The 27,943-nt window shown below is 34.5% G+C and overlaps 5 protein-coding genes and 2 pseudogenes across 5 annotated transcripts; 1 reads left to right on the top strand and 6 right to left on the bottom strand.

Annotated features, from left to right (window-relative positions):
• The first annotated feature begins 2,477 nt into the window (after nucleotides 1-2,477).
• Nucleotides 2,478-3,806, top strand: LOC105558487. The gene has a single exon (XM_012006186.1). The coding sequence runs from the start codon at nucleotides 2,478-2,480 to the stop codon at nucleotides 3,804-3,806; it is 1,329 nt and encodes a 442-aa protein (XP_011861576.1).
• A 9,836-nt stretch (nucleotides 3,807-13,642) lies between these two features.
• LOC105558486 (hemK methyltransferase family member 1-like) lies at nucleotides 13,643-14,482 on the bottom strand. Its single transcript, XM_012006185.1, has one exon. It carries the CDS (start codon nucleotides 14,480-14,482, stop codon nucleotides 13,643-13,645), a length of 840 nt encoding a protein of 279 aa, XP_011861575.1.
• Nucleotides 14,483-16,816: 2,334 nt separating this feature from the next.
• On the bottom strand, nucleotides 16,817-19,270 carry LOC105558485 (lon protease homolog, mitochondrial-like). The gene has a single exon (XM_012006184.1). It carries the CDS (start codon nucleotides 19,268-19,270, stop codon nucleotides 16,817-16,819), a length of 2,454 nt encoding a protein of 817 aa, XP_011861574.1.
• Nucleotides 19,271-19,285: 15 nt separating this feature from the next.
• On the bottom strand, nucleotides 19,286-20,563 carry LOC105558483 (ATP-dependent Clp protease ATP-binding subunit clpX-like, mitochondrial). Its single transcript, XM_012006183.1, has one exon. It carries the CDS (start codon nucleotides 20,561-20,563, stop codon nucleotides 19,286-19,288), a length of 1,278 nt encoding a protein of 425 aa, XP_011861573.1.
• On the bottom strand, nucleotides 20,563-21,189 carry LOC105558482 (annotated as a pseudogene).
• Nucleotides 21,190-21,200: 11 nt separating this feature from the next.
• On the bottom strand, nucleotides 21,201-22,769 carry LOC105558481 (trigger factor-like protein TIG, Chloroplastic). The gene is made up of 2 exons (XM_012006182.1): nucleotides 22,733-22,769; nucleotides 21,201-22,507 (listed from the first exon to the last, which is right to left on the bottom strand). Exons 1-2 carry the CDS (start codon nucleotides 22,767-22,769, stop codon nucleotides 21,201-21,203), a joined length of 1,344 nt encoding a protein of 447 aa, XP_011861572.1.
• Nucleotides 22,770-25,964: 3,195 nt separating this feature from the next.
• On the bottom strand, nucleotides 25,965-27,350 carry LOC105558480 (annotated as a pseudogene).
• Between the last annotated feature and the right edge of the window lie 593 nt (nucleotides 27,351-27,943).

Below are 27,943 nucleotides of genomic sequence, written 5' to 3'. Positions count from 1 at the left end.
CGCATACCCGCCACTTCAACTTTGAGAATATTTGGCAGAGATTCTATTTCTTTCTTTAGCTTGCGTGCTATTTCAGTTAAGGCTCTTTCTGGTAAATTACCAATTAAGCCGACATGAGTATCGGAAATAAGCTCAAGTTTATTTCATTGATTATCGCAGATTCCGCTTCAACAGGTAACTTCGATTTTATGTTTGAAAGCTTTGAACGGACATTATCGAGCACTTCTTTATTATCATACTCTGTTCCAAATTCGAGTATCATATGAGCACCATCATTAGTTGCAAAAGCTCTCAATTCTCTTACACCTTCGATGGATCTTAGTTCATTTTCTATAGGAAGCACTAATAGCTTTTCACTATCTTGAGCAGAAATCCCAGGAAGTCCAACAAACACGCTGATTATAGGAATCTGTATATCAGGGTTACTTTCCCTTGGCATTTTTACATAAACGTATGAACCGAAGATAAAAATTACTATAAGTAATAATACCACCGCCCTGTTTCGCTCTATGAGTAAGCTCTGCATGTTGAATGTTAACTGAATATGTGCGTTTGTACAATATTATAGTCGAGATACATTGCATATTAATTAATCCTTGTATAGTTTTAAAACTTTACGCAAATAATTAAAATTTTCGCAAAGTTGCAAGTATAAGAAAATTTCTGTATAATAATTCTAGAACAGTATTTGAGAGGTTATTATGGTGGCAATTCTAAATATAACAAAAGGCAAAAATAAAGTTATTGTGTCTGTACTAGCTGGGGCTTTATCAGCTTTAATATTTTTAACAGCAATTCACATTGCCGCAAAGATAGCCATTATAGTTGCTGCTGCTGTAGTCACTTACTTATTACTTTCGCTGATTCGTAAAATAAGAACTAAAAAAGAACAGCCTGCTGAAATTACTGGTGTTTCAGGAGATAAAGTTTCAGAAGATGAAGGGTATAGCAGTGTTGATGAAGGTAAAGAAAAAGATACGGAAATATCCGAAAAAGAACCAAAAAGAACTGAAACTGAGCTAGAAGAAGAAATAATAAGGAAAAGAGCAGAAGAAAAAATGAAAAATGGACTACCTGAACATATGGATTTCAAAGGTAATTCACTTTCTAAAAGCGCTGATACTAAAGATAGTCATTCCGTTTCTAGTGCTACAAATATTGTTATGGAACCTTTACCTAAACACATGGATGCGCTTGGTAATCCACTTCCTGAAAGACCAAGTGCAAATATTAGTATAGAATCTAAACCTGAGAGAAAACTATCTCCTGCAGAGTGGCTATTACAGCATGGGGTAAATAAAAATAATGATGAACGGCCAGCAAAGGGGCTTAACGGGTTAGGGTTTAACATGTAGTTGTTGTATTAAGCTCTCCATCTTATATTGAGAATCAGATGCAATGCCATACACTCTATTTGGTGGAGCAGTTTTGTTCTCTATACCAAAAACTATACCTTCAATTATTGCTGTGAGTACTTTTTCAAGGTTACAGTCTGCTCCAGGAACACGGTGCTCTAGGCGGCATCTTTTGGAATCGTTGCCAAAATAGGGAATTCTTATCGCAGCAGTTCTGTTATTTACTCCCCAACTAATTGTAGTTGGAGTATGAATATCCGGGTACTGAAATCTTAAATATGAATCATCATTTGGAGCAAAAAACAACATATGTTTTTTCATCATTGCACATAATCCACCAATACTATGAATCAAATAATCACTATACTTTTGCTCATTGATATAAAATAAGTTATCGTTATTTGAATTCACGAGATTAACATGCACATTTAATGCACTGCCTGCTCTATCCAAATAAGGCTTTGCTTTAAAAGAAACATTCCCGCCAAGTTTTTGTGCTGTTTCAGTAAGTAATTGTTTCGCTAACTCAAAATGCTTAATTAAATTGTCAGAGTTCGTATAACAACCACTTTTTATCTCATATTGATGTGTAGAATTCTCCTTCTCGCAAGAAAATTCAAGAGATGCTATTTTGTTTTTGATGCTACTCAGAAATAAATATTCTTTTTCTATTCCTTCAATGTAAAACTCTAGTTCAATACCGAATACAGCATGACAACTCGAATTACTTAATATAATCATAAACTTGCTTCAGTAGATCTATATTAGGTTAGCTATATTTATATGAATACTTTACTTATTTGCCAGTAAATTTAACATCTTATTTATACATAATGTATTACTATTTTTGATAGCATGCTTCTAATCCTCGATACAAGCGACATTTACAAATTGATCATTTTTATTTCAAAAAAATGATCAATTTTAGTGTTTTTATACCCTTTACAACCCATCAAAAAATCACCATAATTTTTAGCGTGTGTTTAAGTAGTATTAGCTTTTTATTTTACAGTAAACTGTTGATTATCTTATATTTTCTAATTATTACTTTTTTTCTTGGTGTGGTGTATGAACTTAATTAACCCTAAGGTTTCTACTATATTTTTTGACCAGATTGTTACAATGACGGATTATAATACCGCTTGGGAAAAAATCCAAAGTTGTCTTTATAATCTTTATGGAGAAGCAACATACAATAGCTGGCTAAGTTCACTTAAATTTGTTAGCAGCAGAAATGGAGAAGTCTTATTGTCTGTATCAACAAGGTTTATAAAAGAGTGGATCACAGTTCATTACATGGAAAAGATATTATCATTATGGCAAAACGAGAGTGAAAGTATATGTTCTATTGATATTCAGGTCGCTGAAGAAAAAAATCCAAATTCTAATGTTATACTGAAAAACAGAGAGGATAGTAATCATAGTCTTGGCTCGCCACTTGATCCAAGGTTCACTTTTGATAATTTTGTAGTGGGAAAACCGAATGAATTGGCATTTACAGCAGCAAAGCGTGTGGCAGAATCTGTAGATCCAATACTAGGTAGCAATCCTTTATTTTTGTATGGCGGAGTGGGGCTTGGTAAAACACATCTAATGCACGCCATAGCTTGGCATATAGTCAATTCTCCATCAGCAAAAAGAAAAGTAGTATACTTATCAGCAGAAAAGTTTATGTACCAATATATTACAGCTCTACGAAGCAAAGACATTATGTTATTTAAAGAGCAATTTAGATCAGTGGATGTATTGATGGTAGATGATGTGCAATTTATCAGTGGTAAAGACAGTACACAAGAAGAATTTTTTCACACTTTCAATGCATTGATAGACCAAAATAAGCAATTGGTTATATCAGCTGATAGGTCTCCTAGTGATCTTGATGGAGTGGAAGAAAGAATAAGATCACGACTCGGTTGGGGGTTGGTGGCAGATATCAATGAAACAACTTTTGAATTAAGGCTTGGTATATTGCAGGCAAAAGTGGAGCAGATGAATATGTATGTTCCGAAAGATGTCCTAGAGTTTTTAGCAAGGAACATAAAATCTAATATAAGAGAATTAGAAGGAGCATTAAATAAGGTTACCCATACCTCATTGATTGGAAGAAGTATGACGGTAGAATCAGCTAGTGAAACCCTAATCGATCTTCTTAGGTCAAATCATAGGTCGATCACAATAGAAGAAATACAAAAGAAAGTAGCTGAATTTTTCAATATAAAGGTTGCAGATATGCAATCCAATAGAAGACTTCGCAGTCTTGCAAGGCCAAGACAAATAGCTATGTATTTTGCCAAAAAATTTACGCAAAAAAGCCTACCAGATATTGGGAGAAACTTTGGTGGCAGAGACCATGCTACCGTTATACATGCAGTAAAACAAGTAGAAAATTTTATAAAGACCGACTCAAAATTTGCTGATGAAATCAATCGATTAAAAAAAATGTTTAAGTAGCGTTTTTAAAATAGCTAATAACAAGTTCTAAAATGAATCTATTATAGTTTTAATCCGTTTAAGTTTAAAATCTTCTGTTAGCTTCGCAGAATACATTTCCTTATTGTGTTGATTATAGAAGGTAAATTCGTGATCATCTAAGTTTAGTATTGCAAAGCCAAAGCCGAAAAAATTTCTAACCTCGTGTGCTAAGTAGTTTCTACCATTTGGATAGTCGAATTCTACATTTTGATAAACATGCTCTTGGTCTTGAGCGTGTAATGATGCACCGCCATTTCCAACTATAATCTGGTCTGGAACGTTATCCATTAAAAAAATCTGGGCTATATGAATGTGGCCAGAAACTATGGTAGTAACATTGCTTGGAAATTTATCTCCAAAAGCTTCAATTTGTGTAAGATTACCATGGCTTTTTAATGTCAAAAATTCTTTTTTTGGAGATCTCCAAAGCGGTTTATGAGTTAAAAACCACGTGGGCTTATCTTGTATCAATTTATCAAATTGCCTTTCAAAAGCATCAATTGTGCTTTGGGTTGTAAAAATATCCTCACCGGATGAAGAGTCGAAGATAAAAAATTTCATCAGTCCAGCATCTAAGGACCAACTAGAAACGAAGTTTCCACATTTTTCAGACGAAAAGGGGTATGAATCTAGATATCTGAACCATCCTTCATAAGCTCTATTACAACTCTCATGGTTTCCACGAACAAAAAGGAAAGGGGATTGTAATGAAATATCCTTTGCAGGCTCAAACCAATCAGCGTACCAAGCTTTTTTATTATATCCATAAATATCGCCACACTTTTTTGTATTTCTACATTTTGTTTGTCTATAATGATAATCACCAACATGGATAATTAAATCTGGTTTATGAAGGGCGATTGAATCTAAATTTTTTTTTAAAGGCCAGCTATCTACCGAATTACATTCCTGCTGAAATAACATATTTATTCTACAACCTGTATCACCAATAAAAGCAATTTTATTAACCTTTTCTGGTAATATAGGAACTTGTAGATCCTCAATACTAATGTTTTTGGCACTTGTTTGTACTGTCAGTTCACAAACTGTTTCGTTATGATCACCATTGTTAATTGAGTTGCGATTCAGCATTTCTATTTCTTCGCCATCGACATAAACAATGGGACACATGTCATTGTCTGTAATTGCACGTATGCTTAATTTATTTTCTGGGATAACTTGAGACCATGTGTATAATATCTGTGCATGGACAAAATGAAAGCTAGTTATAAGAGAGAGAGCTAAAAAAATAAAGATATTAGCTACATTCATTTGTATAAAAACCTAAGTTAAAAATTAAAGGTTATCTTAAATGGTTAAAATTTATAATCAAATTATACAAGTAATTTCTAGATTATTCTAGTATCAGATTGACACTCTAGATGAAAAATTCTAAAATGATTAAATAATTTAAAATAATTATATAAAAACTAGAATATAGTGCGGCCGTGGTGGAATTGGTAGACACGCAGCGTTGAGGTCGCTGTGGCTCATAAGGCCTTGGAAGTTCGAGTCTTCTCGGCCGCACCAGTTTTTTTATCGCTGTTTAGTATGGGTAAAAATGTTTATAGGAAATCAAAGTAGCAATAAGGTAGAAAGGGCTATTAGCGAAGTCAGGCGCGGCCGGCCAATTGTAATATATGATGAAAGTAATTACCTATTGCTTGCTGCTGCTGAGGTTTTAGAAAGAGATTTGTTTAATCAATACAAGCTTATATCAAGCAATGTATATGTTACTTTAACTTCAAGTAAGGTAGAATACATATCTCAGAATAAAGAACATAGCAGCAAACGTCTGTTGATAAGCAATTTTGATGAACTGCTCCATTTAATAAACTGTTCAAAGGAAGATAGCATAAAAGAGTTGCAATGCTCAAAGACAATAGATGAATATGCTGTTGCCTTGCTTAAGTTCTCAGAATTATTGCCATACGCGTTAGTGGCTGATATGACTTTTGAGAATAAGCATGAAATGCGAAATTGGTGTAAAGAAAATGACATTATTGTACTAGATACGTTACTCGTAAATGATTTTCAACAAAATCAGAGTGTGTATGAAGTGTGCAAAACATCATTATTTTTAAAACAGACTCAAGAAGTAGATATCATATCTTATAGAACAGAAAGTGGTGGAAGAGAACATCATGCAATTATCATTGGCAATCCAGATAAAGATGGCGAACCATTAGTAAGAATTCATTCTTCGTGCTATACGGGTGACTTGTTAGATAGCTTATCATGCGATTGCAGAAGTCAATTACATCAAGCAATTCAAATGATAGCTGACTCTGGAAGTGGTATTATATTGTATTTGATGCAAGATGGAAGAGGCATTGGTTTAACTAATAAGTTAAGAGCGTACAGTGTGCAAAGAGGACATAATCTTGATACTGTTGATGCAAACAGAATATTAGGTTTTGAAGATGATGAAAGGAGTTTTGCTGTTGCAGCTAAAATGCTTAAGAAATTGAACATTAACAAAATCCAATTACTTACAAACAATAATAGGAAATTGTCAGAATTGGAAAGTAGTGGTATAGGAGTTACAAAGTGTCTACCACTTATTGTGGAACGTAATAAATATAACGATTCGTATATGGAGACAAAGTTTGGTAAGCTAGGCCATAAGTTAAGAGTTTTTTAGCTTTTTTGTTGTAACTACTTTGTTAATTTACTATGTTTTTTAACACAAGTTAAGATTTTTAGGAATACTAGAATGCTAAGATTTTTTAAGCGAGAAAAAAATACTGAATCCTTAGATAAGGATATAGATTGGAATTCAAACCGCTACAGCACAGTTGTTGCTCAAAGGAATATTCTACTTTTATTTGCATTAATATTATTAGCAACGATCTCTATCAGCATATTAGTCATATTTAAAATTAGCACAAGTAGCACTATTGAGCCATTTGTTATAGAAATTGACAAGAAATCAGGAATAGTACAATTGGTTGATCCTGTCACAGTAAAGCAGTATTCTGCAGATGAAGCGCTAAACGAATATTTTATTTCAGAGTATATAAAAGCAAGGGAGGTTTTTGATCCATATCATTATAATTATAACTATTATACAAAGGTGAGGTTGTTTTCCTCATCTAATGTGTATAATGAATTTAGAAATTACATAGGATCGCAGAATATGGATGATCTTTTTAATTTATACTCAGATACCAAAAGTAAATTTAAAATTCGTTCAATTCAAAAATTGGGTAACGATGCTCTTCAGGTGAGGTTTTTTGTGGAATTTACACGGAAAGATGGAAGTTCCACAAGAAAAAATAAGATAGTTATTATGTCATATAGATATGCATCGCTTGAAATGGATGATCAGCAAAGATATATTAACCCATTAGGATTTCAAGTTATTTTATATAGAGTAGATGATGAATATGTATAGGATATTATTAGTTTTAGCTTTACTTGTAAGTAGCAATTTAAACGCATCCATTAATTATAATGAGCCTATTTCTGTAGATAGTAGAATAAAGACTTTTGTGTATAGCCCTAATGAAGTATTCACGGTGGTTTTTAGTCAAGGTTACTATTCTTATATTGAATTTGCAGAAGGAGAAAAAGTTAAAAATATCGCTGTTGGTGATGCATCAAGTTGGAAAATTAATCCTTATGACAATAAATTGCTTATCATGCCATTTGAAGTTAGTAGCCGCACTAACATGATTATTACGACAACTAAAAAAAGAAATTACATTTTTGATTTAATCTCAAGGCCAAATTACGATAAATACCCAGATACTGATGCTAAGAAAGTGGGTCACGATTATTCTGCTGAAAAGGATATATCTTACGTAGTACGTTTTTATTATCCTCAAGAAGAAGGTGAATTTGATGTTGATTTAGATGAGGTTTCTTTACCTACTCAAATGCAATATACTACAGACAAGCCAGAAAAAATAATACAAGAAAATGATACGAAGTACAATTATACATATATTGATGAAGGTGGTAATGCGGATATAGTTCCAATTGAGCTATTTGATGATGGTTATTTAACCTATTTAAAATTTAGAAATAATAATAGAATACCTCAGATTTTTGTAGAAGAGGAGGATAAACCTTGTAAAAGGCTGTTATTTGATGATTATGTTATAATAAAAGGAGTACATAAAAAGCTATTTATGCGTTATGAAGATGGTGAAGTTGAAATTATAAATAGGTCACTTTAGCTGTGGTATATGCAATATGAATAAAGAAAGGCGTAACAATTCAGAAGATGAATCAGAAATAGAGAACAAGGTAGTAACAGTTGGCTCTAATCAAGGTCATAGGGCATTGATGGTCATTATTTTAGTGCTTCTGATTGGTGGAGTGTATTATCTCTATTTTAGTCCTTCTCATAAAGAGGGTTCAGAAGTTATTAAAAAAGAGGAAACAAAGCAAAATGTTCAAGAATTGAAGGGAAAGTTGGAACAAGTTCCAGATAATGTAATGGTTCCTGAAAGAATAATAACTGATCCCTTACCACCCTTACCTCCTCTTCCTGCACCACCAATCATACCAGAAATAAAACAAATTAGAAAAGAAGAAGAGAAACCAAAAGAAACTCCTGTGTCAAATATACCTATTTTGCCAAAGCAAAATTTTCCTTCTAGTAATATTATGGGCAATTTACCTACCTCATTTCCTACAATAGGGGGTGGCGGTTATCCTAGAGACAGACGTAGTGTACAAATGTTAACAATTTCAAGTGATGGTGGAGAAAACAAGGCTGCTGATGCTATTTTATCTGACACTTCAGCACAATCGAGCAAAGCTACCAGAGTAGGAAAGCTTGGTTTAATGGTTACTCAAGGTAAAATTATTGATGCCGTTCTTGAAACTGCAATAAGCTCTGATCTGCAAGGAATGCTGCGTGCTATGGTGAGTAGAGATGTTTATGCAGAAACTGGTGATACAGTTTTAATACCTAAAGGCTCAAGATTGATAGGCAGTTATTCATTTGACTCGAATGTCGCAAGAGCTCGTGTAAATATAAATTGGAACAGAGTGATTCTGCCACATGGAATAGATATTGCTATCTCATCACTTGGTATTGATGAGCTTGGTAGAGCAGGGATAGCAGGAATGGTTGATAATAAAATAGTAAGTGTATTGTTCTCTTCAGTTGCACTTGCTGGTGTTTCAATTGGTTCAGCTGTTATAGGGCAAAAAGCTTCTAATCTTGTTAACGAATCAACCGTTATGGGCATGGTGAGATCTATTACTGCAACTGAAATAGATCTTTCCTCACTCAAAGATGTTATTAAATTAGAAGGAGAAGAGAAAATACCTAGTGACAAATGGAAACTTGGTCTTAGAGCTATTGGAAAAATTCGGAGCGCTAAAAATGAGCAGGATTTGCTGAAAATAATGAAAAAGGAAATAGCAAAAGCACTAAGCATTAATGAGGGTAATGTGAATATAAGCCTGGAAGATGTAAATCAACTATTACAACAATTTCAAAGAGAAAGCAAGTCTGTTTATGAAGAAGCAATAGGGAAGTCAATCAATGATTTTTCTAAAGATATGCGAGATATAGTTAACAAACATACAGATAAAGAACCAACTGTTTATGTTGATCAAGGCACCGCATTGAAAGTATTTGTTAACCAAGATATAGTATTCCCTCCACAGGCAATATTAAACCAATGAAATGAATTATGCTGCACTTGATACATATTTGGAGCCATTACAAGGCATATTTCAAGAAGAAGGCGTAAATGAAATATCAATAAATAAGCCAAAGGAAGTATGGATTGAAAATCGCGGTAAAATAAGGTGTGAAAAATTAGAAGTATTCGATCTTAACCATTTGAAATCTCTTGGCAGACTGATTGCTCAAGCTACAGAACAAAAACTTAGCGAAGAAGCACCGTTACTTTCGGCAACATTACCAAATGGTTATCGTATACAGATAGTATTTCCACCAGCATGTGAACCTGATAAAGTAGTCATGTCGATTCGTAAGCCTTCTAGCATGCAATTAGCACTCGATGATTACGAAAAAATGGGGGCTTTTTCTGAAACTGTTACAGAAGCAACTGATAATCCAGTTGACCGTCATTTGGATTTACTATTAAGGCAAAAAAAAATAAAAGAGTTTTTAGAATACGCTGTAATAAGTAAGAAAAATATTATAATTAGCGGTGGAACTTCCACTGGTAAGACTACTTTTACTAATGCTACTTTGCGTGCTATTCCAACTGAGGAAAGAATTATTACTGTTGAGGATGCAAGGGAAATCGTTTTGAACGAACATCCCAATAAAGTCCATTTAATTGCCTCTAAAGGAGGGCAGGGCAGAGCAAAAGTAACCACTCAAGATTTGATAGAGGGGTGCTTACGTTTAAGGCCAGACAGAATAATAGTTGGTGAGCTCCGTGGAGCGGAAGCTTTTAGTTTTCTTAGGGCGATAAATACTGGTCACCCTGGATCAATATCAACCCTTCATGCGGATAGTCCAACAATGGCCCTTGAGCAAATAAAATTGATGGTTATGCAGGCAAATCTTGGCATTCCTCCAGACCAAATTATACCATACATTAGAAATGTGATTGATATTGTTATTCAGCTAAAAAGAACCGGTGGGGGCAAAAGAAGCATTTCTGAGATATTATTTACTAGATCTGCGAGCGAAAATGCTTAAATTTATACATAAGTTAAAAAAGAGTAGTTTATGAGTAATGGAAATCACCTACGTAATATTCTCATAGGAGGTGTAGTAGCTTTTAGCGTACTTGAGTTTTGCTTCTATCTATCTGGTATATTGTTCTTTCTATTAGTTGACGGTCCGGATGCTGTGGATTTTAAGGCAATTAATCCTAGTTTGACGCCTTTCCCTCAAGCTCTTTGGCCAACGATTTTTGATCATATACAATATTGTTGGCACCACCCAGAGTTATATAGCCTTGAGCTCAAATTTAAATTAATTCTATCTTCTACAATGCCTATTGTTGTTTTAATGATTATCTTATGGAATTTAAGAGAAAGGATAATTGAGTGGCGACCATTTAAAAAGAAAGAATCACTTCATGGAGACTCGCAGTGGGCATCAGAGAAAGACATACGAAAAGCAGGATTAAGAAGCAAAAAGGGATTATTGCTTGGTAAAGATAAAAGAGGATACTTTATTGCTGATGGGTTTCAGCATGCATTGTTATTTGCACCTACAGGTTCTGGTAAGGGTGTTGGCTTTGTAATTCCTAATTTATTATTTTGGACTGACTCGGTAATTGTACACGACATAAAATTAGAAAACTATGAAATAACAAGTGGTTGGCGAGAACGACAAGGACAAAAAGTATACGTATGGAATCCAGCGCAGCCAGATGGAATAAGCCACTGTTACAATCCATTACAATGGATTAGTAAAAAACCTGGACAGATGGTTGACGATGTGCAAAAAATAGCTAACCTCATCATGCCTGAACAAGACTTTTGGCAAAATGAAGCAAGAAGCTTATTTGTTGGAGTGGTATTATACTTACTTGCTGCACCAGAGAAAGTTAAATCTTTTGGTGAAGTTGTGCGTACGATGCGTAGTGATGACGTAGTTTATAATCTTGCTGTTGCTCTTGATACAATGGGTAAAATAATACACCCTGTAGCATATATGAATATTGCAGCTTTTTTACAAAAAGCTGATAAAGAAAGGTCGGGTGTTGTATCAACTATGAACTCATCGCTTGAATTATGGGCAAACCCGTTGATTGATACTGCAACTGCGTCAAGTGATTTTAATATTTTAGATTTTAAAAAGAAGAAAACTACAGTTTATGTTGGTTTAACTCCTGACAACTTGACTAGACTCAGGCCTTTAATGCAGGTTTTTTACCAACAGGCAACTGAGTTTTTATGTAGAAAATTGCCATCGGATGACGAGCCTTATGGCGTATTGTTTTTAATGGATGAGTTTCCTACACTTGGAAAAATGGAGCAATTTCAAACAGGTATTGCATATTTTCGTGGTTATCGAGTTAGGTTATTCTTAATTGTTCAAGATACTGAGCAGCTCAAAGGAATATACGAAGAAGCAGGAATGAACTCCTTTTTGTCAAACTCGACTTACAGAATAACTTTTGCAGCCAATAATATTGAAACAGCTAATTTAATATCGCAACTTATAGGAAACAAAACTGTACAACAAGAATCATTGAATAAGCCTAAATTTTTAGATTTAAATCCTGCTTCAAGGTCGTTGCATATCTCTGAAACACAGAGGGCATTGCTATTGCCTCAAGAAGTTATTATGTTGCCACGCGACGATCAGATAATTTTAATAGAGTCAACTTACCCAATTAAATCAAAGAAAATTTTGTACTACAGTGATACCACCTTCACAAGAAGGCTGCTTAAACAAACTCGTGTGCCTACACAAGAACCATATGACCCAAACAAAGTTCTTTCTGCCGCTGCGAGCAAAGATAAGGTTAATAACGAGGGGAATAATGCTCTTGAGGGACCTAATTCAGTTGATTATCCTGCTGAAACTAAAACTGAAGATGCAGTGTATGATGAATCAGATGAATTTGCAGACGAAGATATTGATGATGAAGATATCGACGATAAGTTTGAAGATGATGATGACGGGTTTGATGACGAGAGGAGCGATGATGGATTTGATGACGAAGAAGAGGAGGATGAATTTGAAGATGAGGATATTGACGATAAATTAAAAAATGACGAGAAGTAAGGTTAACTTTGCCTATTTTTAGCTCAGGAAAGTGCAAAATAATTAGGTTTTTCATATTAAGCCATTTTTAATTAATTAGTATTAGAGTAGCTAATTTAACTAGGGGAGTAGTAATGATTAGTAAGAAAACATTAGCGGTTACAGCATTTGCTTTGCTGCTGTCACAACAATCTTTTGCAAGTGAAACAGAAGGGTTTTACTTTGGCAGTGGGTATTACGGTCAATATTTAAATTACATGGGTGAGTTGAAAGCAAAAATTGGAGATAAGGATGCTGCAGATACTAATAAGGTATCTATAAATGACAGGGATGCTCAGAATACAGAAGGTCAATTACTAAGTAAGTATAAAGGAGATTATAACCCGCCTTTTGCTGCAAATGTAGCATTGGGTTACACAGGAGAATTGGGTAGCAACAGCTACAGAGTTGAATTAGAAGGAATGTATTCTTCTGTAAAAGTGGATAATATTGGTTTAGCAAGCAGTCAAATGACCGTGTCATACGTAAAAGTAGTTAAAAATAAAAATAGTGCAGAAGAAAAACATTTATATGGTGCTATAGTGAATCATGACCAAATTGAGAACATATCTGTAATGGCAAATGTTTATCATCATTGGAAAAGTGACCGTTTCTCTTTTTCTCCTTACATTGGTATTGGAATCGGTGCAACAAGAATGACAATGTTTGAAAAACCGTCAATAAGACCTGCAGGTCAATTAAAAGCCGGCCTTGATTATCGCATAAATGAAGATGTAAATATGCATATCGGATATAGAGGTTTTGGTGTTATGGGTAACAATTTTACATTTCAAGCAATGCAGAAAGCAGTAAAAAAAGCAGATGGTACATCTAGTATTATTGATGAAAAAGATGCACTAAAAGAGGATATAAATGTAGGTAATCAACTATTTCACACACACGGCATAGAGGCTGGCCTTACTTTCCATTTTGCTAGTAAAGCTTAAACATGTTGCCCTTTAAAAAATGCATAAAACCGTTCCTGTCATCCTATAGCTTAACCATAGGATCTAGTTAAATATAGATCCCAGTGTCACGCATTGGGATGATGAGGTAGAGGGTACTGGGGTGACATAGGATAATATGAGATGAAGGAAGAAAACATTAGTTATGTTTTTTGCATAACAATGCATCTCTTCATTCCTGCCAAATCATATACATATTCCTGAAAAGCTAATTTGTATGAGGGTATTATTTTGTCAATATCATTTTGATCTTCACCTATCTCCAATATTGCAAACCCATTTTTTTTAAGGCACTTTTTCAATATTGGAAAAATACTCAAATAACAGCTCAAACCATCAATTCCACCATCAAGAGCAATTCTTGGTTCCTTTTGCACTTCTGCTTGCAGGTCCTTCAATTTGCTTCTTTTAATATATGGAGGATTACTAATTATAAGATCGAATGAACCTCTGCACTCTGTCCATGAGCTTGGAAATATTTTGGCTCTGCTGAGAAGATCATGTTTCTTTGTGTTCTGATAGGCAACTTTGTATGCTTCCAAGCTTTTTTCAAAACCGATACCAATGGCATATTCATACTCACTAAGTACGGATATTAATAAACAACCTGTGCCTGTACCAAAATCTGCAATTTTTAGTCTCTGCTTTTTATTTGGGTAATATTTTAACACTGCTAGGATTATTGTCTCACTATCTGGTCTTGGATCCAAAACATGCTGGTTAACTATAAAATTTTTACTCCAGAATTCACGATTACCTATTATTTGCGATATTGGATATCTTTCCGCTCTTTTTTTTGTTAATTTCCAAAATAGAGGTTCTTTGTCTCTTGGTACCTGATTAGTGTGATTCATAATTATGAATGATCTTTCCACTCCAAGTACGTGCTGTATGATGATTTCACAATCTAAATGTGGTGATTCAACTTTATGTGACGATAATAACTCCGATCCTTCTTGAATTAAAGTGCTGATTGTTTTCATTATTCTAAAAATGTGCTCCTTTCAACCACAAACGGTGAGTATAATAGCTAACTAAAATAAGGCTTACCTTCCTGTCATCCTATGGCTTGACCATAAGATCTAGTTAAAAAAATTCTAGATTCCAGTGTCAGCTACTTGCATGACACCATTTGCTATGTGGATTACCTTAGCCTAGAATAACTGCATCAGATCCCAGCGTCAAGCACTGGGATGACACCCTACTTAACCGTCATACCGCCGCGAACCGTCATACCGCGATTCATTCTCGGTATCTTATCCGCTAACAAGAGATCCCGCTAACAAGTAGCGGGATGACGGTTGTCGTTTAGCTACAAACATTAAGAAATTTACCAAACGAAAAAAAAGGCAAAAGAAGCCCCGAGTAGCGAGTTTTGACCCTATATTACTGTAAGTGGCGCTGTAATAATGTGCTAACGCTTAAAATAAGCGCGATTTGGCTGAATGTAGAAAAAATTTAAAAGACATGCAGCCGCTATAATTTTATGTAATCCGCCAATAAATACCCTGAGTTTTTTACTGAATTTTGTCATTGAGCCTGCAGGTCAAAAACAAGTTTTGAGTCATAAATACCCTTAGCACTACAATAAGGGACCTGGCGAGGTTTGTCAAGCAAGTTTTTTCATTTTTATGGGTTAGTTGGTACGCGCTTTGCCTTTTAACAGATGTAAAAGCACAATTATTACGAACAACATTCCACCAATAACTGATATAGCTCCACCCGCAATAAAACAAGCACGTGCCAACATTGATGAAATATTTGGCAGATCTGCAACTTTTCTTAAGGCACCATATCCACCAAGCCATATAAGTCCAGTAATATGGAGAAAATGCCCCACACTGTACGCATAAATCTGTAATCTTACCATGGAACTTTTTACCTCTTTAAAGTTTAATTTAGGTAACAGCCAATAAATGAAATTCATAAAAGCTATAGTGATCCCAACTACAGAACCATGATAATGAGCGGGAATGGTGACATTTCCTTCAATAGTCAGCACTCCAAGCACATCTCCATAAATGAACAATAAAAATGAATGTAATAAATAGTTGCTTTTATCATTAGTAAAAGTCCTGATGTTGCAGCACACTAATATTATCAAAAAGCACGGCAAAACTGCTCCAGCAATTCTCATATGCCAAGTAAAAAACTGTATTAACTTGGCACTATCAACTGGATAAACAAAATATACAAACGGTGCACCTATAGCCAAAATCGTGTTTATAAACAGCGGTAAAATAGTAATTTTATTGCTTGAAGCTAAACTAACATCACTAATTATTAAATACACTAAAAACATTCCTTGAGTAAAAGCAAACTGCAATAAATGTCCGCTTCCCCAAAAGAGATATTCGTAAAACAAATTCTTATCTGAGTGATATAGATCTGGAGGCATATTTTGATATGCTAAAACAAAGCAAAGAAATGATGAAACAAGTATAATAACCAGCCCGATTTGCCCCACAGAGAGAAATGAAACCTCTTTTTTTGATGTGTATGCTAGCATTGCATTTACTAATATACTGGTAGTAAACAAACCAAGACCAAATAAGAATAATTTGTTTTGTAATACGGGAATATAGTTACTTTTGATAACTTCAGTGTTTGGAACGAATGCGGATATAAACATGAGCAGCATCGAAAGGGTTGATAGAACCCATGAAAAGTTAAACCAACTATTGGTATTTTGTAGGTTTATGATAAAGAGCAGAGATATTATAGAGCACATCCACACCAAAATTGACAAGTTCACGTGTATTACCAGCGCATTATCAAAGATATATTGTGCGGAGGGAATGAAGGAGGAAATAAAAGGCAATCGCAGAAAAATAACGATTATTGACAGCAACCCAGAGCAAGCAAGGGCACATACTGCTAAGAATATCCATCTTTTACAAAGTGTAGCGTTATTTTGTATGTTGAGCATGGTCTTTCTTACTTTTAGGTACTATAATACAAGACAGTGTATATTTTTCAAATTGATATGCGTAGTTCAAATGAAGGACATAACAACAAAGCAAGTCATGTCCTTCATCTTGAAAATGCTGCGTCCATTTCCGTTTTATATAGGAATAGTATTACTGACAGGATTAGTCTGGGCTATCGATATTTCCTTTAATCCATACTTAATAAAAGTTATTATAGATCGTGTTTCAATATCAGATGCAGATAATCTTTTTCGTAATATAGCAACTCCTGCTGTATCCTATGTATTAATATTATTTTTACTTGAGTGCCTTGCTAGATTATACGGTTATTTTTTTGAAATTAAGATGATTCCTAATCTTCGTAAAAACATTTAATATCTTCTTAATCTAATGCTTCAATGTTTCCGACATAGGAAAAGTATCATCTTTATTTTCTATAGAGGAAGGCATACTATTTTGATTATCATCACCATCAATTGGAGTAGTAGGGTGCATTAAAGCAACTTTCATAACTTCATCAATATTCTTAACAAAAACTACGTTGATCCCCTCTTTGATGCTTGCAGGAATCTCTTGCATATCTTTCTCATTTTCGCTTGGTATAATCACAGTTTTGATTGATCCTCTGAGCGCTGCAAGCAATTTTTCTCTCAAGCCCCCAATAGCTAAAACTCTACCACGCAATGTCACTTCGCCTGTCATAGCAACATTTTTGTTAACTGGTGTATTTGTCATAAGAGAAACAATAGACATACATACCGCGCTGCCAGCAGAAGGGCCATCTTTTGGTACAGCACCCTCAGGTACATGCAAATGTATATCATTATTTTGGAATTTTTCGGGCTTTATACCAAAAAACAAACAATTTGATCGAATATAACTATACGCAGCTTTTATAGATTCTTGCATAACCTCTCCAAGCTTTCCTGTGTATTTTATTTCTCCCTTGCCCGGAATTAGGACTGATTCTATCATCAAAATATCACCACCTGTTTCAGTATAGGCAAGCCCAGTTACTACTCCCACTAAACTCTCATTTTCTGCAATACCAAAGGTATATTTACGTACCCCTAAATAATCTTGTAAATTGTCAACCCCTACGGATATTCTCTTATTTTTATCAGTCAATATTTCTTTAACTGCCTTTCTCATGAGCTTTGCAAGCTCCCTTTCCATACTCCGTACACCACTTTCACGTGTATATAAACGTATCAACTTGTATAACGCCTCATTAGTTATGTCCCATTCCTTCTGATACAAACCATGCTCCTTCTTTAACTTCGGAATAAGGTGGTGTGTAGCAATACTGATTTTTTCATCTTCAGTATACCCGGACAATTGTATAATTTCCATCCTATCACGCAAAGGATGTGGCAAATTTAAGCTGTTTGCCGTAGCTACAAACATTACACTTGAAAGATCAAACTCAACTTCCAAGTAATGATCCGTAAAGTGTTTATTGTGCTCAGTATCTAAAACCTCAAGTAATGCAGATGCAGGATCGCCACGCGAATCAGAACCCATCTTATCTATTTCATCAAGCAGAAAAAGCGGGTTGCATGAATTAGCTTTTTTCATGTGTTGAATGATTTTACCAGGCATTGAGCCAATATAAGTTTTCCTATGTCCTCGTATCTCAGACTCATCACGCACACCACCAAGAGCTATGCGAACAAAATCTCTTCCTACTGCTCCTGCCATAGACTTAGCTAAAGAAGTTTTACCAACACCTGGCGGTCCAACCAAGCAAAGTATAGGACCTTTTATCTCTTTTACTCTTTTTAATACTGCTAAAAATTCTATTATCCTATCTTTTACTTTCTCTATGCCATAATGATTTTCATCTAAGATTTTCTTAGCTGCATTTAATTTAATTTTTGCATCTTTGTGCTTTCCCCACGGCAAATCAAGTAACCAATGCAAGTAACTAGATATAACTGTAGCTTCAGGAGAAATGGGATTCATTTTCTTGTATCTCTTCAAATCAGTTATAGCTTTCTCTCTTGCTTCCTGAGAAAGCTTTGTTTCATTTATCTTTTTTTCAAATTTATTGAGTATATTCCCTTCATCACCATTCTCAAATTCGTCTAATTCTTTCTGTATAGCTTTCAATTGCTCGTTAAGGTAGTAAACTTTCTGAGTGCTTTCAACTTGCGATTTAATTGTCTTATATAAACGGTTTTGTGCGTTCAAAATACTTATTTCTCTCTCAATAAAAGCAAAAGCTTTTTTTAAACGCTCTTTTGGGTCATAAGCCTCAAGTATGCTTTGTTTATCCGATACTTTTATATTTAAATGTGAAGCTACCGTGTCTACAAGCTGATCAACTTCTTTGATTTGATCAATGGGGTTAATGGCAACTTCAGGCTGATTTTTCTTGTTTAGCTTACACCAGCTATCGAACGCGTCTATAACAGATCGCCTTGAAGCTTCTAAATCAATATTGTCTTCATCTTCTTTATAATGATTGTCTAACTCTACCCTGGCTTGTAATAAAGTATGAGAGCTAATATATTCTACAACTCTTCCCCTTCTTATCCCCCGGATTATAACTTTTACTGCATTGTCAGGCAATTTTATTAATGGTTGTATAATGTTTGCTAACACACCTACTTCATAAAGATCTTCAGGCTCTGGATTATCAACAGAGCCATCTTTCTGTGCTACAAGAAAAATCTCATTTTGGTGACTACTACTACTTGTTGCATATTCTAGTGCATTAACAGATTTTTCTCTGCCTATGAATAAAGGCACCATTATATTTGGAAAAATTACTACATCTCTTAAAGGTAATACTGGCAATGCAGTAAAACTAGAGCTCACAGCACGTTCAATGTTCATAATATATGCCTCAAATTAATCATTAACCGTTATAACATTGCCATTATTATTATGATTAACCGTTGCTTTTCCTAATTCTACCATTTTCTTAGTGATTACTATAGTGCTACCTTCAAAATCTCCGTTTCCAGCTGTATACATAACGTCAAGCAAAAGTGACTCCAAGATAGCACGTAACATTCTTGCACCTGTTTTATAGCTTATAGCCTTTTTAGCAACAGCTGATATTGCTTCATCTGAAAACTCAAGGTTTACTTTGCTAAACGCAAGCAATGCTTTGTACTGTTTTATTAGTGCATTCCTTGGCTCTGTCAACACATGTATTAAATCTTCATGATCCAACTCATCTAAAACAGCAGTTATTGGAACCCGCCCTACAAATTCGGGTATTAAACCGAATTTGATTAAATCTTCAGGTTGAACATCATGTAAAGCATTCTTTTTCTTTTGCTCTTTAGACTGACTTATATCTGCTCCAAAGCCAACTGACGTTCCCTTTTTTCTCGCCTCAATAATCTTATCGAGGCCTTCAAAAGCTCCTCCACAAATAAATAGTATGTTACTAGTATCCACTTGTATAAACTCTTGTTGTGGGTGTTTTCGCCCTCCTTGTGGCGGAACATAAGCAACTGTACCCTCCATAATCTTAAGCAGAGCTTGCTGGACCCCTTCACCTGAAACGTCACGGGTTATTGAGGTGCTTTCAGATTTTCTTGTAATCTTGTCTATTTCATCTATAAACACTATACCACGCTGTGCTTTTGCAATGTCATAATTTGCAGCTTGTAATAAACGCGATAACACGCTTTCTACATCATCACCCACATAACCTGCCTCAGTTAAAGTTGTTGCATCAGCCATAGCAAATGGCACATCTGAAACTTTAGCAAGTGTTTTGGCTAGCAAAGTCTTACCAGAACCAGTGGGACCAATAAGCATTATATTTGACTTCTCGATTTCAATATCACTTATAGCATGAAATTGTACCATGGATTGACAATGGTTATACATAGCTACAGATAAAACGTGTTGCGCGTGTTCTTGACCTACAACATGCTTGCTGAGAAAGTTTTTTATATCCTCAGGTTTCTTTAGTAATAGCTTCATATCAGATATACGATCTGAATTAAAAGATCTATCTTTCTTTTGACTTATTGCTTTATGGGATAATTCTATGCACTCATTACAAATAAACACCTTTAAACCATCCGAGGAGTTAGTAATCAATTTATCTACTTCATCTTGCGCCTTGTTGCAAAAAGAACAGTAGTGTAAATCATTGTTGTTATCCATTAACCCACCTTTTGTTTAATTTTAATATTTTCAATTTCAATATCTGTACGCTCAGCTATCACCTTGTCAATTAAGCCAATTTTCCTTGCTTCCTCAGGATCCATGAATTTATCTCTTTCCATCATTCCTTCAATTTTCTTTAGTGAATTTCCAGTATGTTTTTCATAAATTTGATTTAGTTTTTTCTTAACTCGCAAAATTTCATTAGCATGTATTTCTATATCAGTTGCTTGACCATGATAACCACCAGATGGCTGATGTATCATAATTCTTGAATGAGGTAGAGAGTAGCGCTTACCTTTTGTACCAGATGCAAGCAATAAGGAACCCATAGACGCAGCTTGACCTATACATAAAGTTGAAACGTCTGGGTTTATATACTGCATTGTATCGTAGATCGACAAACCAGCAGTTACAACACCACCTGGTGAGTTGATGTACATAAAAATGTCTTTATCGGGATTTTCCGATTCTAAAAATAAAAGCTGTGCTACTATTACACTGGCCATGTTGTCCTCAATAGGACCTGTTACGAAAATTATTCTTTCTTTCACTAGTCTTGAATATATGTCATAAGCACGCTCACCGCGACTAGTTTGTTCAACTACAATTGGTATAAGAGTCATACCTTTTCCTATTAAATATTATCAAATAATTCCTTTAATTCTTTCACAGAAGCAATCTGCTCTTCTTTACTAACTTTTTCTATTATATAATCTGTCACTTTATACTCAAGCGCTTGCCCTCTAACTAATTCTTGAAATTGTTTACTTGATTCAAAATGCTTAAGTACTCTGTCAAACGGTACATCCTTACTGACATATTGATTTACAATAACATTCAAAACATCATTTTGAGTTAATGATATTTTATGTTCTGCACTAAATTTCATAAATAACATAGCAAGCTTTACACGTTTTTCAGCTTCTTTACGAGAATCATTTTGAGCACCCAGTTCTCCTTCCATTCTTTGTTGCTCCTGTTTTACTATGTCTGTGGGTAAATCAAAACTATAATTAGCATCCAAATAATCAAATAGCTCCTTTTTAATTAAGAGATTTCTCATTTCGGTGCACTGATCACCAATCATTTTTTTTGCATGACTTATTAGCAAAGAATAATCCTTAAAACCAATACTCTTAGCTATTTCATCATCATTTTCAAAATCTTTGGCAATGTGAATCTCATTCACTCGCACAGAAAAATCAGCTTCCTGTCCTGCAAGGGAAATGGCTTGGTAATTTTCAGGAAATTTCAACTTAAAGTCCTTTGTTTCTCCCTTTTTCATACCAGTTAATTGATCTTCAAAACCATTAATAAATGTGCCAGACCCTAAATTAACGGCAAAATTTTTGCTACTTCCACTCTGAAAGAGCTTATTCCTAATCCGCCCTTCAAAATCAATTATCAATTTATCCCCACCTTTCGCTTGATAAGAAGCATCATCAACAGAGGCGAAATTGGGGAACTTTGTTTTAATAGAATCAATAAATTCTTTTATATCTTCCTCTTCAATCTTTGCTTCAATTTTCTTTAAGTTTATTTTGTTAAGATCTATCATCGGTACTTCAGGCATCGACTCAAAAGATAGCTTGTATACAAAATTGCCCTCCTCATTTTCTTTGCCCAGATCTGGTAATGATATAACATCAATCTTAGGATAAATGTGAGACTTGACTTCAATTTTTTTCATCAAATCACTTGAGCAATAATCAATTGTATTATTTATCACATATTCCAAAGCTTCGTTTTTATAATTTGCAACAACAAGGTCATAGGGCATCTTTCCAGCTCTAAATCCAGGTGATTTTGCATTTTCTGCTATCTCTTGCAACCTGGAATTTACCTTTTGTTTTATATAATCACTACCAACTGTGATTTCATACTCATACTTTAGTTTATCTATACTAAGCTCTTTGTAGGTATATACGCTACTTACTTCGACTGTATTTTGAGGTATATTATTAGACATCATAATTCATTTATTAACATTTTAATTCATATCTTAATAGAGTCATTTTACCAGAATTTAAGTTAAACACAATCCTTAAGAACAGGTTTTTATACAAACAAAAGTGTATTTAGTGATTATAAATTTTCCCTTAAAACCTAAGTTACATGACTTTAAAGTGCGGATAGAGGGACTTGAACCCCCACGAGCAAGCTCACCAGGACCTAAACCTGGCACGTCTACCAATTCCGCCATATCCGCAAGAAATTTTCAGTACCCTATTATAGGTATTCCATTAAAAATATTCAAGGTTTAAAGTCTTACTTAATTTATAGTATTTACACAATCAAAAAAGCTTATTAACATTTCTTAATGAAAGCTCTAAATCCTGAAAATCAATAATGAGATTAATAACAAGCTTCCTACTCGCAATTTTTTTGATTACACAAAGTGGTTGCACAACCCTTATAATAGGTGGTGTAGTGGCTACAGCGACAGCGATAACAATGCAGGACAAATCCTTGGGAAATATCATTGATGATACAACTATGGTCATTAGAATTAATAAGGGGCTCTTAAAACATGGGCTATTTTCATCCATAAAGGTCAAAGTAAGTGAAGGAAGAGTATTGCTCATAGGAAGTGTTGACACTCCTGAAAAACAACTTACAGCAGAAAAAATAGCTTGGCAGCAAAAAGAAATTAAAGAAGTGATAAATGAAATAAGAGTAATACCAATTCAAATGGCTTCCATGCTAGACACTACTGTAGATGGCATGATAACAGCGGAAATAAGAACAAGACTTCTGGGGAAAAGAAATATTAAATCAATTAATTATAGCGTTAATACGGTTGATAGAGTTGTTTATTTGATGGGTATAGCCCAAAATAAAGCGGAGTTAAAAGCTGTAATATCAATTGCAAGAAAAGTAAAGGGAGTAAAACAAGTTGTAAGTTATGTACGATATAGGTACAGTAAATTACGCCATTAGGCAAAAATCGCCTTCAAATTATAACATTTGTACAGTTGTGACAATAGGTAGAGAACATAAATGAAAGTTGCCTTTCAGATGGATGAAAATATAAATTTTGAAACTGACACTACATTCGTGCTAATAAAGGAAGCACAAAGGAGGGGACATGAAGTTTTTATCTATGCTCCTAACAATTTAGCACTAAAGCTAAACCATCCAATTGCTCTGGCTCAGAAAGTCAATGTTGATGATTTTAGTTTTATCTCCAAAAAAGATGTAGCTATCAACTTGAATGAAATGGACATCATATTTATCAGACAGGATCCACCCTTTGATACGCGTTATATTACAACAACATATATCTTAGAAAAAACCAGCGCATTGGTAATTAACAATCCAACAGAAATAAGGAATTGTCCTGAAAAACTGATAACTTCATTATTTCCAGAGCTAATTCCGCCAACTTTGATAACTGAAAATATATCACTGATTAGAGATTTTTACTGCATTTATAAAGATATTATTCTGAAGCCGTTGTATAGTTATGGAGGAAACGATGTAATAAGAATACGAGATGAAAACAGTATTCAAGTGGTAGTGGATCTCATGATAGCAAAATATGAATGTCCTGTAATTGTGCAATCATTTTGTAAAAACATAGATAAAGATAAAAGAATATTGCTACTTTATGGTCAACCAATTGGAGTAATAAAACGAGTTCCAAAAGTTAGTGGAGAGATCAGAACAAACATGCGACTTGGAGCAAGTTTTGACCCCACTCAAATGAATGATAGAGACAATCAAATATGTAACAAAATTGGTCCTGAATTAAAGAAAAGGGGGCTAATATTTGTTGGTATTGATATTATAGATGACTTCTTGCTCGAAATTAACACAACTTCACCCACGGGAGTAGTTTATATCAATAAATTATATAATATATCGCTAGAAAAAGACCTTTGGGATGTGTTTGAAGAAAAAGCAAGCAGCCATCAACTAAACCTGTGAACAATTACCTTAACAAACTCAGTAGTCCCATTCTTTATCCCTGTTTTTTTTGTATTATTGGTCATATCACGCAATTTTTGAGAATTATTTAATAGATCAAATAGTAACTCTGTTAGATTTTTTTTTGCTTCACTATTCTGCTCAACTATCATAGCTGCTCCCGAATCTTCAATATATTTTGCATTATAAAATTGGTGGTTATCTTTTGAGTCAGGGTAAGGAATGTATATAGCAGCGCGCCTAGCGAGAGTGATCTCTGCTATTGAAGTTGCTCCTGCTCTGCTAATTACCAAGTGAGCATTGGCCAATCTATTTTCCATATCATCAAAAAATTCACTCAATTCACAATCGATCTTTTCACTTTTGTATAGACTCTTGACCTTGTTTATATTTTTCTTCGTACATTGCTGCGTCACTCTAATTTTCTTTTTCATTTTAATAGGTAAATCACAAATTACGCTGCTTACTACATCATCAAAAAAATTTGCACCTTGGCTACCTGCTATGACTAATATGTTTAGGGCTTTCTCAGTGCTAGAATGGCTCTGTGCTTTTATATCAATAAAATTTCCTGTAAAAACGCATTTACTACCTTCTGCATACTTAGTCTCCGGAAAGCTGGTTGCAATTAATTTTGCACTCTTGAAAAAGAATCTATTTACTCTTCCTAAAACTGTATTTTGTTCATGTAAAATTATAGGTATAGAAAGAACCCTTGCTGCAAGAAGAGTTGAAAAAGAAGCATAGCTACCAAAACCAATTACTAATCTTGGCTTCAATTTTCTGATTTTATATATTGCTAGCACACAACTATACATTAATAAAAGGAAAAACTTAAATTTGTTGCCGCTTGGTCTACGTAATGGTAAAATATAGCTTTCTATGTCGATATTTTTATTTGTTTTTTTGTCAGTGAATAATATGCAATTGTATCCTTGTGTCTTTAGTGCTTTTGCTAAGGCTATGGCCGGAAAGATATGCCCGCCTGTGCCACCTGTTGCTAAAATAATATCCATTTGTAAATCTAGATTGTTAACTGTTATTTAATAATTTGCACGTAGAATTTTATTAAGCTTTATGATAGTTGAGTTAAAAATGCCTAAAACTAATAGCAAAAAAGAACCTAATGAGAAAAATAAATCTCAAGAACAAAGAGAAGGCAGAGGCGGAGGTTTTTTAGAACTGCTAAAAAATATAATAAAAATTCTTTTCAATTCGGTTGTTGACCTACCTGAGCACGAGCAGCATAATAAAATGAAAAGCACTAATCTACAACAAGGTTTGGATACTAAAGGAAAAGGCCCAGAAGATCTTCATCCAAAGGCAAAGCTTGAAGTTAAAGAAGCAGCTAAGGGATTGAAAGAAGAGTTACAGAATTCTGATGCTGGTAATCAATCTATTGAAATTAAAGTGCCTAATCAAACTACTACCCAAGACATTGACAACTCTAAAACGATGGAACGTTAGTTCAACTATTTAACGACTCATCATCTGCAACAAGCACTGATTCGTGTATCATCTCTGAAATGGTTGGATGAGGAAAAATCGTAGATTTTATGTCGAAGTCTGTTCCTTCTAGTTGCTTTACAAGCGCAAAATTGCTAATTAACTCCGTTACTTCTGCACCTATCATGTGGCTACCCAGAAGTTCGCCTGTCTTTTTGTCTATAATTGTTTTCACTAACCCTTCAGTTTCACTGAGTGCAATAGACTTACCATTAAAGTTAGAGTGAAATTTTCCTATTTTTACATCATACCCACCTTTTATTGCCTGTTCCTCAGTAAGGCCGATGCTCGCTATTTGTGGATGAGAATAAGTGCAATTTGGTATGCATTCTTTTTTTAATGCATGAGCACTTTTACCAGCAATCTTTTCAACGCAGATCACAGCTTCATGGCTTGCTTTATGTGCTAAACATGGTGGACCAGCTACATCACCTATTGCATACACATTTGATTCACTAGTTTCATACCATTCATTCATTTCAATAAAACCAGAAGGGCTTAATTTAATTTTTGTATTTTCTAAACCTATATTTTCAATATTTGCTTGAATTCCAACCGCAACAATCACCCTATCAAATTCTTTGCTCTCGCCACTACTTAGTAGTACTTGAGCAGAGTCTTTACTTTTAGTAAGAGCTTTTACGCTACTGTTTGTATATATTTTTATCCCCTGTTTTGTGAATATTTCTTCTGCTAGGCCTGAAATGTCTTTATCCTCCAGCGGCAAAATAGTGCTCTTTATCTCTATGATTGTTACATCAACCCCCAAAGTACTATAAAAACTTGCAAATTCTATTCCGATTGCACCAGACCCTATAATTAGTAGTGATTTTGGTAATTTGCCCAGCATCATAGCATGCTGCGCATTCCATATTAAATCTCCATCTGCCTCTATTCTAGGCAGATTCCGTGCCCTCACTCCTGTTGCTAAAATGATATGCTTGGAAACAATTTCTTGTTCTTCCTTATCGCCAGCAACTTTTATAGTACTATTGCCTGCAAGTTTACCAAAGCCTTGATGAACTTTGATGTTATTTTTTTTCATCAAATATGCAACACCGCTTGACAATTTATCAACAACGTTTCTTGAGTATTGCACTATTGATTGTATATCAAAACTCGCTTCCTTTACTTCTATACCAAACTCTTTTGATCTTTTTATTAGCCTATAAATCTCAGATGCTCTAAGTAGTGATTTTGTTGGTATACATCCCCAATTTAAGCATATACCGCCTAAATTTTTTTCTTTTTCTACAATTGCAGTTTTAAACCCAAGCTGTGCCGCCCTAATTGCTGCTATATAACCACCAGGACCGCTACCTATAACCGTAATATCATACTCATTCATCAGTTTTTTTCGTATTCAAAAAGATTATATATAACAGATGGAACCCGTATGATCAATATTCAGGTAGCTGACAACATAGAAACGAAAAAACCTACTTGACAAACTCCGCCAGCCCCCTTATTATGATAGTGAAGGTATTCAGTTATCTTCATCTGTGCAGATTAAACAGCAAGAAAACAACGTAGTTGGCGTCTTATTTTTAATTTTTTGCACTATGTGCACCTTATGTCTTCACAACATTTCTGGGTTTTTACCTATATAAGCTGAAACGCGCTTATAAGTCGTTTAAGACAGTATAGTACGCCAATTTGCAGGATTAGAGAGTGACAACTAGCTAACGCGGGGTTTCTTTTGCCTTTTTTTCTGCTTAGTAAATTTCTTAAACATTTAAACTAAGGTGAGTTACGTTTAAAAGCAGCTAAATTGCAGTGTTTAAGATTTAAAAAACGCCAAATACTGAAAATAGACAATGACCAGGGCTTCTTTTGCCTTTTTTTTATTTGGTAAATTTCTTAATGTTTGTAGCTAAACGACAACCGTCATCCCTGTAAAGGTCAAGTATCCCGCTGCGTGTTAGCGGATGAGATACCGCG

The sequence above is a fragment of the Vollenhovia emeryi genome, unplaced genomic scaffold (genome assembly GCF_000949405.1).
Source record: "Vollenhovia emeryi isolate VEMERY1.0 unplaced genomic scaffold, V.emery_V1.0 DF939341.1, whole genome shotgun sequence".
Classification (NCBI taxonomy): domain Eukaryota; kingdom Metazoa; phylum Arthropoda; class Insecta; order Hymenoptera; family Formicidae; genus Vollenhovia; species Vollenhovia emeryi.
Note: the sequence above shows the minus strand (reverse complement) of the source record. Positions and strands in the feature narration are given on the sequence as shown.